General features: G+C 35.8%; 2 protein-coding genes across 2 annotated transcripts; one reads left to right on the forward strand and one right to left on the reverse strand.

Annotated features, from left to right (window-relative positions):
• The first annotated feature begins 7,543 nt into the window (after positions 1-7,543).
• LOC125195496 (F-box protein At5g49610-like) lies at positions 7,544-8,698 on the forward strand. Its single transcript, XM_048093639.1, has one exon. The coding sequence runs from the start codon at positions 7,544-7,546 to the stop codon at positions 8,696-8,698; it is 1,155 nt and encodes a 384-aa protein (XP_047949596.1).
• Positions 8,699-8,985: 287 nt separating this feature from the next.
• On the reverse strand, positions 8,986-10,133 carry LOC125195643 (xyloglucan endotransglucosylase protein 1-like). The gene is made up of 3 exons (XM_048093775.1): positions 9,850-10,133; positions 9,545-9,738; positions 8,986-9,427 (listed from the first exon to the last, which is right to left on the reverse strand). Exons 1-3 carry the CDS (start codon positions 10,108-10,110, stop codon positions 9,070-9,072), a joined length of 813 nt encoding a protein of 270 aa, XP_047949732.1. The 5' UTR covers positions 10,111-10,133; the 3' UTR covers positions 8,986-9,069.
• Between the last annotated feature and the right edge of the window lie 5,531 nt (positions 10,134-15,664).

Below are 15,664 nucleotides of genomic sequence, written 5' to 3' on the forward strand. Positions count from 1 at the left end.
TTTAGCTACTCATATTCAAATCAAAACCACAAGAAGAATCCATAGAAATTGAATTGAACATGGAAAAACTGATAAAGATACTCCCAAGGGTGGATTGAATGGGCAAATCGTCTTCGCCTTCAAACTTGTTGAGGAATCGGACTCTTCGTTACTCAATCTGCTCTCAAAACGTGAAAAACTGCTTCTGGGGCGTCTGGAATCTCCCTTGAGGTCGAACCCTAGGTCCTATTTATACCCGGGGCGAAAATTAGAAGAAAATCAACGCACGAGCAAAACGCCCGGCCGGGCGATTTTAAGTGGTAAAACGCCCGACCGGGCGATTTCCTTGAATCGCCATGTAGCACAAAACGCCCGGCCCGGGCGATTTCTGCATGAAAAACGCCCGGGGACAGTGAATACGCCCGGCCTGTCATGCAAAACGCCCGGTCTTCAGCTGTAGAATGCCCGGCCTGGTTCAGCAAATCGCCCGGCTACTGATCTTTGGCAGCTGTTTCGTTCGTTTCCACCTGTTTTGACTACAAAGACTTGACAATCTTATCAAAGCACTAAAGTATGGGATCAAAGATGAAAACTCAAGTAATGTGCCACAAAACATTCACTTATGCACTTTCAAACATCCAAAACACTTGCTAAACTACGAGTTTATCATAATGGCTACAAACGAAACTAACAATGAAAACCCAACAAATAACACCAAAATACAATATTTCACTTTACTTCTACCTTCAAAACGATTTGGATATACTTCAGAATCAACTTCGTCTTCTCTTCCAACTTCGTCTTCACGCCCACCGTGCCCAACCAAGTAATTGCAGCCTTCAAAATCCACACAATTGGGATGACACCACCGAAAATACTTGCAGCCTCCAACCTTGCCCCTCGCAAACGAAATACAACATTCCATTTGATTCATTTCTTGGGTCGACAACAATTGTAACAGACAACAAAGACATGAAGGCAAAGAATTGAGTCGAGATTTTGCGTCGACTTTTCTGAAGGAAGGAAGGGGAGGAAGAAGAAGGGAAGAGAGATGGTGGAGAGAAGGTGAGAGAGAGAATGAGAGGAGTATTTAATAGATGAGCGAAGTATGAGAGAGAGAGAAAATAAAAAAATCAGACAACCTGCACAATCAATTAATATGCTGACATGCTGAAAAAGTCAAATTTTGGAAATGACGAAATATATACAAACACAATTGCACTTTATAATGAAAAATCATAACCGATATAACAATAAATCATAATCATGTTTGTTTTTTATAAGACACCCTATCGATGAGATCGCACCATTGTTTACAAACACACTTGCACTTTATAATGCTTCTAATCTTGAGTCTTCCCAAAATGTTTATCATCATCTTCTCCGATAGTTTTGTAAAGAAAACTTCCTCCATCTCAGACTCACTTTTATTAGAGAATAGTAGTAGAATTAGATGAAGAAAAAAATTATTCTTCTAACTTATATTTATAACAGCCAATTGCGAATGGAAACGGTCTAAATTAAGTGAATATATGCCGTTTGTTTGTTAGGAAAGAAATCTTTTTGGAGATTATAATTTCTCTTCTTGTTATTTATTACATATATAGTGATTAGAAATATCAATATAAATTACATTAAGATTTTCTTGGCTTTATTGTATTTGTATCTGTCCACATTTGGTATTACTACGGAATTATTGAAAATATTATAATTATATTTATAATTATTATTTTATTATCATTCATAGTTTTAATAATCATACTAGGATTTTTCTTAAAAACTTTTAGAATAATAATAAATAATAATATAATAACAAACATGATTACTGTTACAATTTATTTATTTATTTATATTACTTTATCATGATTGGTTATAATTTATAATTAAAAATTATACTTATACTTTATTAATTAATTATTGACTAATAATGGAATAATATTAGTAGTAACAATAACAGTAAAAACAATAAATAAAATCAATAATTTTTAAATATTATGATTTATAATTTAACTAATTAAATTATAATTATCTTAGTGAGTTATTATCATTATAGTAATTTAATGATAAAATTATTAAAATCGTGCTCACACCAAATGTGACTACTATTGTGTGACGGAGGGAGTAATAGTAATTCAAGGAGTATATTATTATTCTTCTAATGTTCCCATTTATATCCGATATTTCCTCTGTTTTGTGTTCTTATCGGGTCAGGGTAAGGACATAATAATTTTAGAATGAATTCGAGTCGGATTTGGATGATCCATTAATAATTATATTAATAATTATATTTCTTACGTTTTTTAATTCTTTATTAATACTTAAAATTAGGTTATCATTTTCTCACTTTATCGCTACGTTCATGTTAGTATTTAGAATTTCCGAGTATCTCAATAAATTTATAACAGTAGTGTACTAGTGTCAACCGAGAAGCTGCCAATAACATGGCACTGCCAACTACCATTAATTATTTAAAAGTCAAAATCACAGTTTATCTTTGTTTATTTAATTTACTATCATGTTATGTATGTCCTTCAACTCCTAGTATATTTTATTGTGAATAATAATATTTTTATTAAACATCGCTATAGCTTTGAATGTTTAAAGCGCATGATGCAATTTAAAATATGAGAAATTATAAAGAACACTAATCACTGCTTGCAATTTGACGTGAGAATTTGTAGGCACAACAATAAAATTGCCTGAGCAATTATGATACAATTATAATAGGTTATGAGTTTTTTCAATAATAATTATACCATCAAATTTTACAAGTAGGACATGACGTGGACATTGATTAAATAACAAATGATAATGTATTATAAGACAACGTAAAAGTCAACCATTATATAATGAAATAGGAATGTTATCAAATGCAAACTCTAAGAGCATCTCCAGTGGGCGGCTAGCCACCGGCTAGCCGATTCGTCGCGCTAGCCGGTCGGCTAGCCGAACCATTGGGGCCGGCGAGCCGTGAATCGGCTAGACAATCGCCTAGGGCTGGCCGATCGAGGGGCGCTGGCCGATGCGCTGGGCGATCGGCTAGCCGCCATTGTGGCGGCCCGATCGGCTAGCGATCGGCCAGCGCCTATTTTCGATTTTTTTTTTTTTTTTTAAAACCTATATAAACGCGATTTTAGTTTCATTTTCATTTGCACCACTTGTTTTAACGAGTTTTCTATCTCTCTAACTTTCTGTACAAGAGCATCATCGAGCGATGAGTAACGCGGGTGGTAGCGGTGGTGGTAGTGGTAGTGGTGGTGGGGATGCTGAGGAGTACGCGCGGCGGATGAACGAGGCTATGAATGCCTACATGAACCGCCAGATGGAGCGGTACATGCGTATGGTGGAACAGCCGGCGATACCTCGCCCTCCACGGGTTGTCCACCGCCGAGCAGTGATTGATCGGGATCACGTCGCCGCACATCAGCGGCTGTACGACGACTACTTTGCAGAGAATCCGCGGTTTCCCGCCAACATGTTCCGGCGGCGCTTTAGAATGCGCAGGGAGTTGTTTATGCGCATCGTTGGCGCATTAGAGCGTCGATATATGTGTTTCCGCTTTAGGCACGATGCGGCTGGCAGACCCGGCCACACCCCTATTCAAAAGTGCACGGCGGCACTCAGTGCAGTTGGCCTATGGAGGCGCGGCAGACATGTGGGATGAGTACCTCCACATCGGTGAGACGACAGCCCTGGACTGTCTGAAGGATTTCTGTGGGGGCGTGATTGAAATATTCGGTGAGGAGTACCTTCGAAGCCCTACTCCCGAAGATTGTCAGCGGCTGATGCAGATGCACGGGGAGCAGCATGGGTTCCCCGGGATGTTAGGCAGCATCGATTGTATGCATTGGAAGTGGAAGAACTGTCCGACTGCCTGGAAGGGGGCCTACACGACCGGCTACAAGTCAAAGAATCCCACGATGATCCTCGAGGCCGTAGCCGACTACCGGCTGTGGATCTGGCATGCATATTTTGGAGTAGCCGGGTCGAACAACGACCTCAACGTCCTCAACTCGTCTCCCCTCTTCAACGAGAAGTGCCAGGGCGTCGGTCCAGCCGTCTCATTTGTGGCAACGGCAACCGGCATGATATGGGCTACTACTTGGCGGATGGGATATACCCTCGGTGGCCGGTCTTTGTGAAGACGATCAGTGCAAACGACCGACGAGAAGAAGGCCTACTTTGCGCAACGACAGGAGTCGGCGCGCAAGGACGTGGAGCGCGCATTTGGTGTGCTCCAGTCTCGATGGGCGGCAATTAAGGGTCCCACGCGTTTGTGGGATGTCGGATGCGTTTCCGAAATAATGTACGCCTGCATTATCATGCACAACATGATCGTGGAAGACGAAGGCGGACAACTGACTAGTTGGGCCAATGACGATGAAGCAGGTCCAAGCCACGGAACGGCCACCCCTAGTGTACGACAAGGGGTTCCTCTCGATGAAGTCGGCCGCCTCAATGAATATGCCAACATGCGCCAAGTGAATGCTCATATTCAACTCCAAAAGGATATAATTGAAGAGTTGTGGGCACGGAGGATTGCACGGCGATAGTTTTTTTTCTTTAGTATGTACCTTTTGAAATGTAATTTTTTTTTTAACTTTGTATTTTTTTGAATGAAATTAATGAATTTTTCCACATATGTGTCGTAAATTTATTTTCGTAGTGCAATCGTAATTTTAATTCCGTAAAATGCAGTATTTTTTGAATTATTTTTTTGCGGCTGGCCTATGGCTGGCCTAAATCCGATGTGGCAGGAGGATTTTGTAGTGCTGCTGACGTGGCAGGGGAGGGAATGGCTGGGCTATGGCTGACCTATGGCTGGCCTATCACCCATTGGAGATGCTCTAAATATTGTACGAACTTCAAACTATGATGACATTGAATTGACATTCTGTTGACATCAAAATCTTGAAATTTTACACTGTATTGACGTTGTGTTGATACTGTGTTGAAAAGTTTAGAGTTTGTATAATATATGAGTTTGCATTTTATCACTACCCTAATGAAATAAGGATCAAATAAAAATTAAAAAAAATAGATAATGGCCTACTAAAATGAAAACATCGTACAATTATCCAAAAAAAAATACAAGAATTTATGAAATATACTTTGCCTAATAAAAACGTGATGACTGAATATTATTAAGCTGGATATAAGAATGGTAGTGATCGAACATTGTGAAACCCCATAGCTTTGAGCGAAACAAAATTTGGGATATAATTGACGGGTCATCTTCTAATGCTTATAGCATCACAATCAAAAATCAAGACCAAATCTCCACCCTTAGATCTTAAAATGAGTGGTTGGGATTAAATCTTACGAATCTCAATAAATAGCAGACAAAATCTCAATACATTTTTATTGAGATTTCACATGCATTATGTTGAGATTTCACATGCATAATGTTGAGATTTTATATGCAATATATTGAGATTGTTTTATGTGTTTGTTGATAAAAAATATGTTACGAAAACTGAAACAAAAATCATCAAATTTCATCATCCGAACGTCGTCGGAACATATGCAAGTGAGATATCGTTAGAATCCTTATAAAATTACCTTTAATTTGATATATTTTTTGCTAAAAAATAATATAAATCGAGTGAGTTATGTAGATTTAAAGTTTTAATAAGAGAGAATTGACATTAATACCCTTCAATTTTATTTAATACTCATTTAAATTTTTCCACATGGCATTATATCCACCACTAGATCTTCTAATCTAATAGTTAAAAATTGGTCTCAGTTCTTGATTGCTAATTAGTTATCAATTAATTACATCCCTATAATTGACTATGTTGGAATAATAATCATTAGATAGCTTAAGAAGACCATCGCATGTGACAATAGTTTCAGTCTTTTTGGAGTATATAAACAGTTGACTATTAATGGAATAATAAGTTACCATTTGCCAAAACTTTGAGCGGTCGAACAATGTGTGACCGGATGACTATACCTTCGTCGAAGGTATATTCCTTAACCCAAGAATTCTCATTCCCGTACTTGTCCATCCACCAATTAACAAACTTGTACCTATTTGAAGAATCCCATAAACATAAATATAACGAGTAAAGCATGCCGTCAACACAAACACGGGGAGGAAGAGAAAGGCTGGAAAATAACTCAGTTTCAAGGTCAAAACATAAAATCAATTCGTTCCCCTCAATATGGGATGCCAACCAATGAAGATTCCCATTCGAAAATGCAGCAGTATCGTAATCCACTGTACGAATACCCAATGTTGGTTTTGGGATGCTTCTCCATGACTCTTCCCCTAGGGTACATATATGATAAGATCTAAATACGTCACCATATAAAATCTTATATTTCCCCGTTAATTTGTTCACACCAAATCCAATAATGTGAGTACATGTAGGTTGAGAAGGAAGTTTAATATATCCACGAGTAATTGGATTGCATACAATCAAAATATTAGCATATTCATATCTCAGTAAAACTAAACCATTAACTGAATCAATTAGAGTGCGATAAGTAGCAACACGTGGAACATTAATATCACAGGGATGGATCCTAAATTTGAAAAGTGGCTTGTAGGCCTTACCATCATAGACTATGCAGGTGTCTCTATAAGAGAGAAATAGCGTCGGAGTATGCGACGTCACAAAGTCACCCCCTTCTATCAGATCGCGCCATGACTTAGAAACACACTTCCACCTTATAATGCTTCTAATCGGGAGTCTTCGGACGATCTCTCTCTTTATCTCTTCCGGAAGATACAAAACTCCCTTTGTTTCAGATTCAACATCCCATTTCAACAACTTATTGATCTTCATCAATAATTGCAGTAGTAATTGTTGAAAAAGGAAAAAAGTAGAGTATAAAATTGGAGACTAGTGGATGAAGAAAAATACTATTCTTATAATTCTATTTATAACAACTAATTAGTTGGAAACGGCGTAAATCATGTCAAGTAAATCCCAAATCGATTTCCTTTATTCAGTATACCAATATACTTATATTAGTTTATTGTATAGTTTTAATAAGTTAATTAATTACTCGACAGTATTAATTTATAAATTTAAAATAATTATTTACAAAAAATATAAAATCTTATGTATTGTTTTCTTAGTATTATTTGATGATATATTGTTTTGTAATTATTTGTACTCTCTCTTTTTTGAGCATTTTATAATCATAAAAAGAAAAAATACTTTTGTCTCCTATTAAGAAAAGCATTTTATATGAACGGAACGGTCATAAAATAGGAGTCGTTATGACAAAATTTCACAAAATCAATCAAAATATAAAATATGAGTCTTTTTTTTTAATCGTCCTCAACAAATATTCCAAACTAAAAATAAGTACTTTTAAAAGTTGTTAATTGACATTATGGTGGCTGGTATATCAAATCATCATTGTTATTTAACATAACTATATGTATTAGAGTATGTATATTTGTTGTTTGTTGGAGAGAATGAAGCAATTTTATATAGTCCCCATGATATGTGGGATTTGTTGAAACGAAATTATAGCTCCAGTTATTCAAAGATTTAATTCTCAATCTATATTATGCCTTAGGCTGAAGCCATATTTTCTCGAGATGACGACTGAACTAATGAAGGAAGGTTTGCTTACAAATCTTCCGGAAGATATCACGAGAGAGATCCTCAGGAGACTCCCGATTAGAAGCATTGCGAGGTGCAAGTGTGTTTGTAAGTCATGGCGCGAGTTTGGGACGTTGTATAGCCCGAAACCAGGCCTGGCTTTCGCTAATGAAGACACGGGGTTCACGGCCTGCGATGAGGCCTTCCAACCACTTTGCCAATTCCGGCCGCCTCTTCTGCACGGCGATAAATGTCGTTATGTGATTGGATCAGTTGATGGTTTGATTTTGGTGTGCGCTGGATACCATTTTATTTGTGAGATTCTTTGCATATGCAATCCAATTACTCGTGAATATATCGACCTTCCTCCTCTGTGTGCATATGTTTTATATGATTCTAACAAAGTATATGGATTTGGAATGAGCAAATTAAGCGGGCGATATAAGGTTTTATGTAGTGATCACATGTCATGTTTAGTATATACTCTAGGAAAAAGAGGGTATTGGAGAAGCATCTCAGCAGCACCAGGCAACCCTAGTATGCACCGTGATAAAGCTGCATTTTTTAACGGAAATCTTCACTGGTTGGCATCTGATTCAGATGAGAATGTTTTTGTTTGTTGTCTTGATCTTGAAACCGAGATCATTACAAAATATTCTATTCCTTCTCGTGATTATGGAATAAAACGTATCTATGGCGGTTATCATTTGTGTATTCTGGAGGGTCGGCTATGTATATCCGATATTTTATCTCCTCATGGAATTGTTATTTGGAGGATGGAGAACTACGGTGATGAGAATTCTTGGATAAAGGAATATACCCTCGACAACTTAGGTGGACTTTTTTATCCGCTCGTTTCGTTAAATGATGACTTGATAATTGCATCTAATAATAGAGACAACCGTGAACTATTTATCTACTCCAAAACCACTGAAACGCATGTGACACATCGACGATTTCCCTATTCTTGTTTATATTCCAGCGTCGTTATTTACACCCCAAGCTTTATTTCGTTCGAGACCATGGGTATTCGTAATGTTCAAATCTTGAAGAATAATATTGAGGAATTTGATGTAGCCTTAGAAAAGGTTCGTTGCGGCTGGCTGGCTGGCGGTCGGATTTTCGACAATCGTTACGTGCACAAACATTGATTGAAGGACTGTTTCTATCCTTGATTGATGAGGATGACTTGTTTTCAATTCTGAAATATTGTTACAATTTAGAAATATTTTATTTTAGACAATAATATATTTTCCATTCCGTTTATAATTTCGTTACACATTAATCCAAATTAGCTTGCATACATGTGCACTTTCATCATCATTTCAACAATTATTTTTTGTTAATGTATTCACACAATACTAACTATAGAAAATGTATTCTTAATATTCACAAATAATTAAATAAATAAAATGTGAATTTTATTATGGTTAACAACTTCATTAAATAAAATTACATTGAATAAGAATATACACACACAAGAATGATACAACACAATATTAAATAAATTGATGATGGAATCTTAAAATCTGGAACGCTTGCACTCGAGAGAAGATCCCTGAGGGAATCTGTTGGAATCTGCGCAGTAATTGTAAACCATATGATTCTGCTGAACCCATCTGAGTCTGTTTCTCGCCTTAGCGTCGAGCTCCTGAGTCGCGCAGGGCGTTCCGGCTGCGCACGAGCCGATGTTGAAGTTTCTGTAGTAAGCGGTGAATGGAGCATGGGCCCAGTCGGTCTTCACGCGGCCGCCCTGCGTAGCCCAGTCGTCCGCATTCCAGAGGCTGCAGTATACCCTCATCGGCTGGTTCGTGGGGAATGCCACGCCCGAGCTACCGTGGTTGTTGAACACTCTGATAGGGCTGTTGTCCACTAGGAATCTGCACGTTTAAATATAAAATTAATAAAATAAGAAAGAGAATAAAATGACATGATACGTTACCAAAAAAAGAAAGAAAAACTATTTTTTTTTACAGACCAAAATGAAAAGTAATTACATGATTTTGTTGGGGCTCCAGACGATGGTGTAGGTGTGGAAGGCGGTGGTGGGGTCGAACCAGAGATGGAACTGCTGCTCTTTGTCGCCTTTTCCTTTCGAGAACACGTTTGTGTGAACTGTGTAGGGATTTCCGCTTGAATTTCCAAGAAATTCGAAGTCGATTTCGTCGTGGCCCGGGCCTTGAGACGACAACTGCATAGTTTATAAATAAATAATGTAAGTCATATTTCAATACTTTAATAATTTCAATAATGAAATTGAAATTCTAGATTTAAATTAATTCAACTATAAAAAAATACTGACATAGAAAGTGGTGACGGTTCCGGCTGAGTTGCCGGGGACGAGTTTGAGCTGCATGTCGAAGCGGCCAAACATGAACTCGTTCTTGGACTGGAAACCGGAGCCAGAGGATTGATCGAGGGAGAGAGAGATGCCGCGGCCGCCTTCAAGTATCTTGGCGCGGCCATCGCCAAATGTGGTGATGGTGTCGCGGTAGAAATCGGCGGCGGTCAAGCAGGCTAAGGCAAGAAAGGCGTAGAGGAATGCTAGAATTGATGCTGCCATTTTTGTGTATTGAAATAGTTATGAGAGAGAGATGTGTGATATATTTGCAATGGATTTTGTAAGTGTATATATAGTTGAAAAAGGTGAGCTGGAAAAGGGATGGTAAAGGAAAGCTGGCTATTAAATAATTGAACGCGTAGTTTTGATTAAGCAATGGGTCCAATCCATGATTACATTCGGTTGGCGCCTACTAACAATAGGATGTCTTCAACACATATGACCTCAACACAATGCCTATCTCTCTCTCCCTCTCACACACACACATACATGCATTTAAATTCTCGAAATCGATGATATGGTAGTTTTGGGCTATGGCTTAGCTGGTGTTTGATGCAGTTTCGTGAGTAGACGTTAACTCGTGTCAGAATGATTTGAACTTCGGACACCTCCATTATTATGGAACGGAGGGAGTATTAAAGTGCATAGGTTATGGAATATATACTCCCTCTGTCCCACTTAAAATGCAACATTTGGAAATCGACACGGGATTTTATGTAGTACTGTTTTATGAGTTAATGAAGAGAGAGTAAAGTAAGAGATATGGAAAAGTAGAGATATAGTTGTTTCCATTTTTAGGAAACGTTTCATTTTTAATGGGATAATCTAAAAAGGAAAACGTTTCATTTTTAATGGACAGAGGGAGTACATTTCATGAAAAATGAGTAAATTGATTACTAGTATAAATGCATGCTTGTATACGCAAGGACGTGAACAACTGCTAACTAATTTCCAATCCAAAATCTAGAACTTTTTAATTTTGTATGTTAAAATTACCAACACAAAGACATAACTATATTAAACACAACTGCATAATACTACCCCTATCCCCCAAATATTGTCCCACTTTCATCCAACACGGGTTTTAAGAAAAAAGTTAGTGTAATGTCAGCCATATTTTTATATATTAGTTTTATAATAAAATGTGAACATGAATGAGTTATTGGAATATAAGGTCCACTACCAAAAATGGTAAAAGTAAAATGGGACAAACTTTGTGGGACGTAGGAAATAAAAAAATGAGATAAACTTTCATGGACGGAGATAGTACTATTGATATATTTATGCTTTTATGTTGATATTGATAAAGTTTGTCATTGTGTTAATAATTTTAATATATAAGATCGAAAGTTTTGGGTTCTAAATTGGAAATTAGTTTTATTGCGATACTATGTATGTGTATATATCAGGTTTTTTGACGTACCTAATGAGATTTGGGTGTTGGTTGGTAGTTCATATATTATATGTAGGCAACATATATATATATATATGCGTTGGAAAAATATGATTCACTATAAAAGTTAGGAGTTAGAGGACATATCATTATAATGAAGTATAAATAAACAAGATAAATTGTGATGTTGTTGGTAGAATTATTATATGCTTTTAAACGATGGTAGGCGGCGGTGCCAAGTTCTTGGAAGTTGGAAGCATCTCATTTACACACTACCTACCTTTGATCATTATATAAAAAATCAATTTCTTATAAGACGGTGTCCCTTCTTTTGTAACATTATAGAAAAATATGATAAGAACTTACATACCAATAATAATATAAGTATTTTATTTCTCTCAATTTATTAATTTCTTTATAAAAGAATAACTTGTTACACATTAATTTATTCATATCAGTTTTCAATTGTAGGAATTACTAAGCATGTGGTTAGAACTGATAATTAAGACTGCGAGCTTTTTATACAACCGTTATTTAAATGTATTTGCTTAAAAGAATGTACTAAAAATTCCTCAAACTCAATTTATTACTATAAGAATGCATCCATCCAAGTTCCAAACAACGCTGTGAACATGCACACAAACAAAAGTAACATTATTCTAGGCTGTATTAATTATTGATATTCTCTAGCAATAGACTTATTTCTTTCCATCTAGGGTTTAACAAATATTATTTTATCATATATCACTATAGCTTGGATTGTTTAAAGGAATGGCATATTGCAAATTAAAACACGAGAACAAACATAGAATGGATCTAATCAAATAGTTCAAATTAAAAATACGTACTCTCTCCGTCCCAGATAATTTGGGACACTTTGACCCGACACAGGTTTTAAGAAATCTAACGGAAAGTGAGTTGAAAAAGTTGGTGGGATATGAGTCCTATTTTTATAGTATTAGTTTTATAATAAAATGTGAGTATGAATGAATTAGTAGAATATGGGATCCACTATCAAAAATGGTAAAAGTGAAATGGAATACTGGGTCAAATTATCTGGGACGGAGGGAGTAATACCCTAGCTATCAAAATGAAAACGCGGTAGAAGAATCTATGAAAGTACAAGAATTTATGAATATATTTTTCCTAATAAAAATTCAATGACTGAGTATTATTATCTCGGTAGAAGAATGGTAATGATCGAACATTGTGAATCCCCATAGCTTTGAGAGAAAGAAAACTTGGGGTATAAATGGTGATGCTTGAACAATCATACCTAGATCGCTTAGGAAGACCATCACATGTCACAATAGTTCTAGTCTTTTTGGAGTATATAAATAGTCGTGTAGTATTATAGAACAATAAGTCACCATTTGTCAAAACTTTGAGAGGCCAAATCTTGTCAGGCCAATCAAGTCTACCGTGGTCCAAGGTATATTCCTTTACCCAAGAATTCTCATCTTCGTAGTTGTTCATCCACCAATAAACAAACTTGAAACGATCTGCATAATCCCATAAACATAAACATAGACATAGCCGACCTTCCAAAATGCATAGTTGATGACGGGTGTATTTGCTGTCGACATGTAAAAGCGGAGGAAGAGAAAGATTGGTAAATAACTCGGTTTCAAGATCAAAGCAACATATTAATCTGTTCCCCTTATCAGACGCCAACCAGTGAAGATTCCCGTTGAAAAATGTTGCAGTATCATAATTCACCATATGACGAGTTAAAATACCCAATGTTGCCTCTGGGATTCGTCTCCAGGACTCTTCTCCTAGGGTAAGTATATAATAAGATCCAAATTTGTCACCATATAAAATCTTATATTTTCCGGTTAATTTGCTCACCCCAAATCCGAAAATGAAAGAATGTGTAGGTTGAGGAGGAAGTTCAACATATTCACGAGTAATTGGATTGCAGATGACCAAAATATTATTTGATCCATACCTCAGCAAAATTGAACCATTAACTGAATCAAGGCGATTAGTAACATGTGGCATGTGAATATAAGATGTATGGGTCCGAAATTCGAAAAGCGGCACGCATGCCTCACCTGCATCGTAGACCATGTGGGTGCCTCTTAAAGAGAAAACCAGTTTTGGAGTTTGCGGCGTCACAAAGTCACCCCCTTGTATTATATCGCGCCATAATTTAGAAACACACTTCCACTTTATAATGCTTCTAATCGGGAGTCTTCGGACGATCTCTCTCATAATCTCTTCCGGAAGATACAATCTTCCTTTTGTTTCAGTTTCTGCATCCTTTTCCAACAACTTATTGATCTTCATCAATAACTGCAGCAATAATTGTAGATACTGAAAAAATAGGAGTATAAAATTGGAGACTAGGGAATGAAGAAAAAAACTATTCTTCTAATTCTATTTATAACAACCAACTAGTCCCCTATAATAGAAAAGGTGTAAATTATTGCCGCAAGTAAATCTCAAATTGATATATTCTATATTTTACTTGTTTCCTTATACAAATCTCTATTAATTTATTTTCGCTAAATCAAATCATGTACTAGAATACGGAATACACGTTTGATTTTTTTTTTTTCTTATTTAAAGAATAAAATCTTACTATAATCTTTAATATAATATAAATAAAATACAATATATTGGGGTGAAAACAATTGAACGAATGGGAACACAACAAGTAGAGAATTAGTTTGTTTTTGTTTTGTTTTTTTGTTTTTTTTTTGGGTAGAGATTTAGGTAACCTTATGCATTATTATTATTCCACCGTTGCCATTTATATCCGAATTTTCCTTTACTCACAACTAGGAAAGTTAATGTAGTGCGAAAACCTAGATTAGGTCTAAAATATTTTGAACAAAGATAAGAAAACACACACAATTAATTAAGAGTATCTCCGGTGGCGCCCTTCCCACTAGGACTTCCCACAAAAACCTCCTGCCACGTCACTAGGACTTCCCACTAGGACTTCCCATCCCACTGCACAATGTAGGACTTCCACTAGGACTTCCCGCAATAAAATAAAATCACAATTATTCAATTTATACGTTTCAAATTTACGAAATTTAACGAGCCGTATATATGGTGCCGTATTTATAGAGTTTTACCAAAAAAATAAAAATAAAAATAACTAGGACGTCCGACCGGGACGTCCGACCGTCGCCACTACGACGGACGTCGGGCTGAGGGGCGAGGACATGGGACGGGCGTGGGCGCCCTTCCCCTTCACTACGGCGGACGTCGGGTAGGACGTCGGCGATGTCCTACCGCGACGTCCGCCATTGGAGACGCTCTAATGGATTAGTGTATGGCCTTAATTATGGTATTGGTGTTCTTATAGGGTCAGGGTAAGCACTATAATTTGGATTGAGTTCTCGGATTTGGATGACCAATTAATAATTTACATTACTATTTTAATTTATCATTTTCTCAGAGTTCATTAGGTTATCGTACCAGATTCGTATTGCTATTATGACAACATGTGTCTTGTTGTCAGCGCATCATGTTTGGATTCGAATATAATAGGTCAGGTTTGTGTTCAAATTCGAATATAATAGGTCATGTTCGTATTCGGATTTAGAATTTCCTTCTTATTACATATCAGGTTTGATCTTAACAGATTGAATTACCAAGACTAACCTAGATAGCTAACTATATTTATGAATGTAGTGTCAATTGAGATGCTACCAAGAAATTGGCACAGCCGCCTACCATGAATTATTTAAAAGTAAGAGTAAATGGTTCTCACTTTCCACTAACTCATTCTCACTTATATTTTATTATAAAACTAATACTTTAAGGCCATGTTTGGTTGGCGGGAAAGTAAAGTTGGCAAGGAAAATGATTCCTAGGAAAGTGAATCCCGGGAATATGATTCCTAGTAACTTTACTTTCCTGTGTTTGGAAAATATCAAGATTCTAAATTTGTATTTAATTTAAACACCAAACTAAAAATATACTTATTATTATTTTATTTATAAAAAAGAATAATATTGAAAAAAAATAATTTATTATTAATTATAAATAATAATTATTATATAATTACATTTATTATTATGTTGGACAGTTTAATATGGATTATCCATCATAATATATAATAGTATAACTATAATTGTAGTTACATGGAGTATTATACTCATTTATTATAGTAATAGATATAATAATTACTATATTATAATTATAATATTTACGAATATTATAATTGAATAAATTTTATAAATTATAATTGCACATGAATTTATTGATTAATTATTAATTTATAAAATATAATTAATTATTATTTATTATACAATTTATATTATATAATTATATTTTAATTATTAATTATTATTATGAATTATTATAAAATATAGTTATAATTATGATAATATTAATTATAGTTATTTATTATAGTCAAATTAA

Source organism: Salvia hispanica, chromosome 6, assembly GCF_023119035.1.
Source record: "Salvia hispanica cultivar TCC Black 2014 chromosome 6, UniMelb_Shisp_WGS_1.0, whole genome shotgun sequence".
Taxonomy (NCBI): domain Eukaryota; kingdom Viridiplantae; phylum Streptophyta; class Magnoliopsida; order Lamiales; family Lamiaceae; genus Salvia; species Salvia hispanica.

Excerpts from the sequence above, each read along its gene's own strand:
- LOC125195496 (XM_048093639.1), top strand. The coding sequence starts at position 7,544 with ATGACGACTGAACTAATGAAGGAAGGTTTGCTTACAAATCTTCCGGAA.
- LOC125195643 (XM_048093775.1), bottom strand. The coding sequence starts at position 10,110 with ATGGCAGCATCAATTCTAGCATTCCTCTACGCCTTTCTTGCCTTAGCC. Across the intron at positions 9,739-9,849 it reads GAACCGTCACCACTTTCTAT|TTGTCGTCTCAAGGCCCGGG; the intron begins GTCAGTATTTTT and ends TAAACTATGCAG. Across the intron at positions 9,428-9,544 it reads TGGAGCCCCAACAAAATCAT|ATTCCTAGTGGACAACAGCC; the intron begins GTAATTACTTTT and ends TTAAACGTGCAG.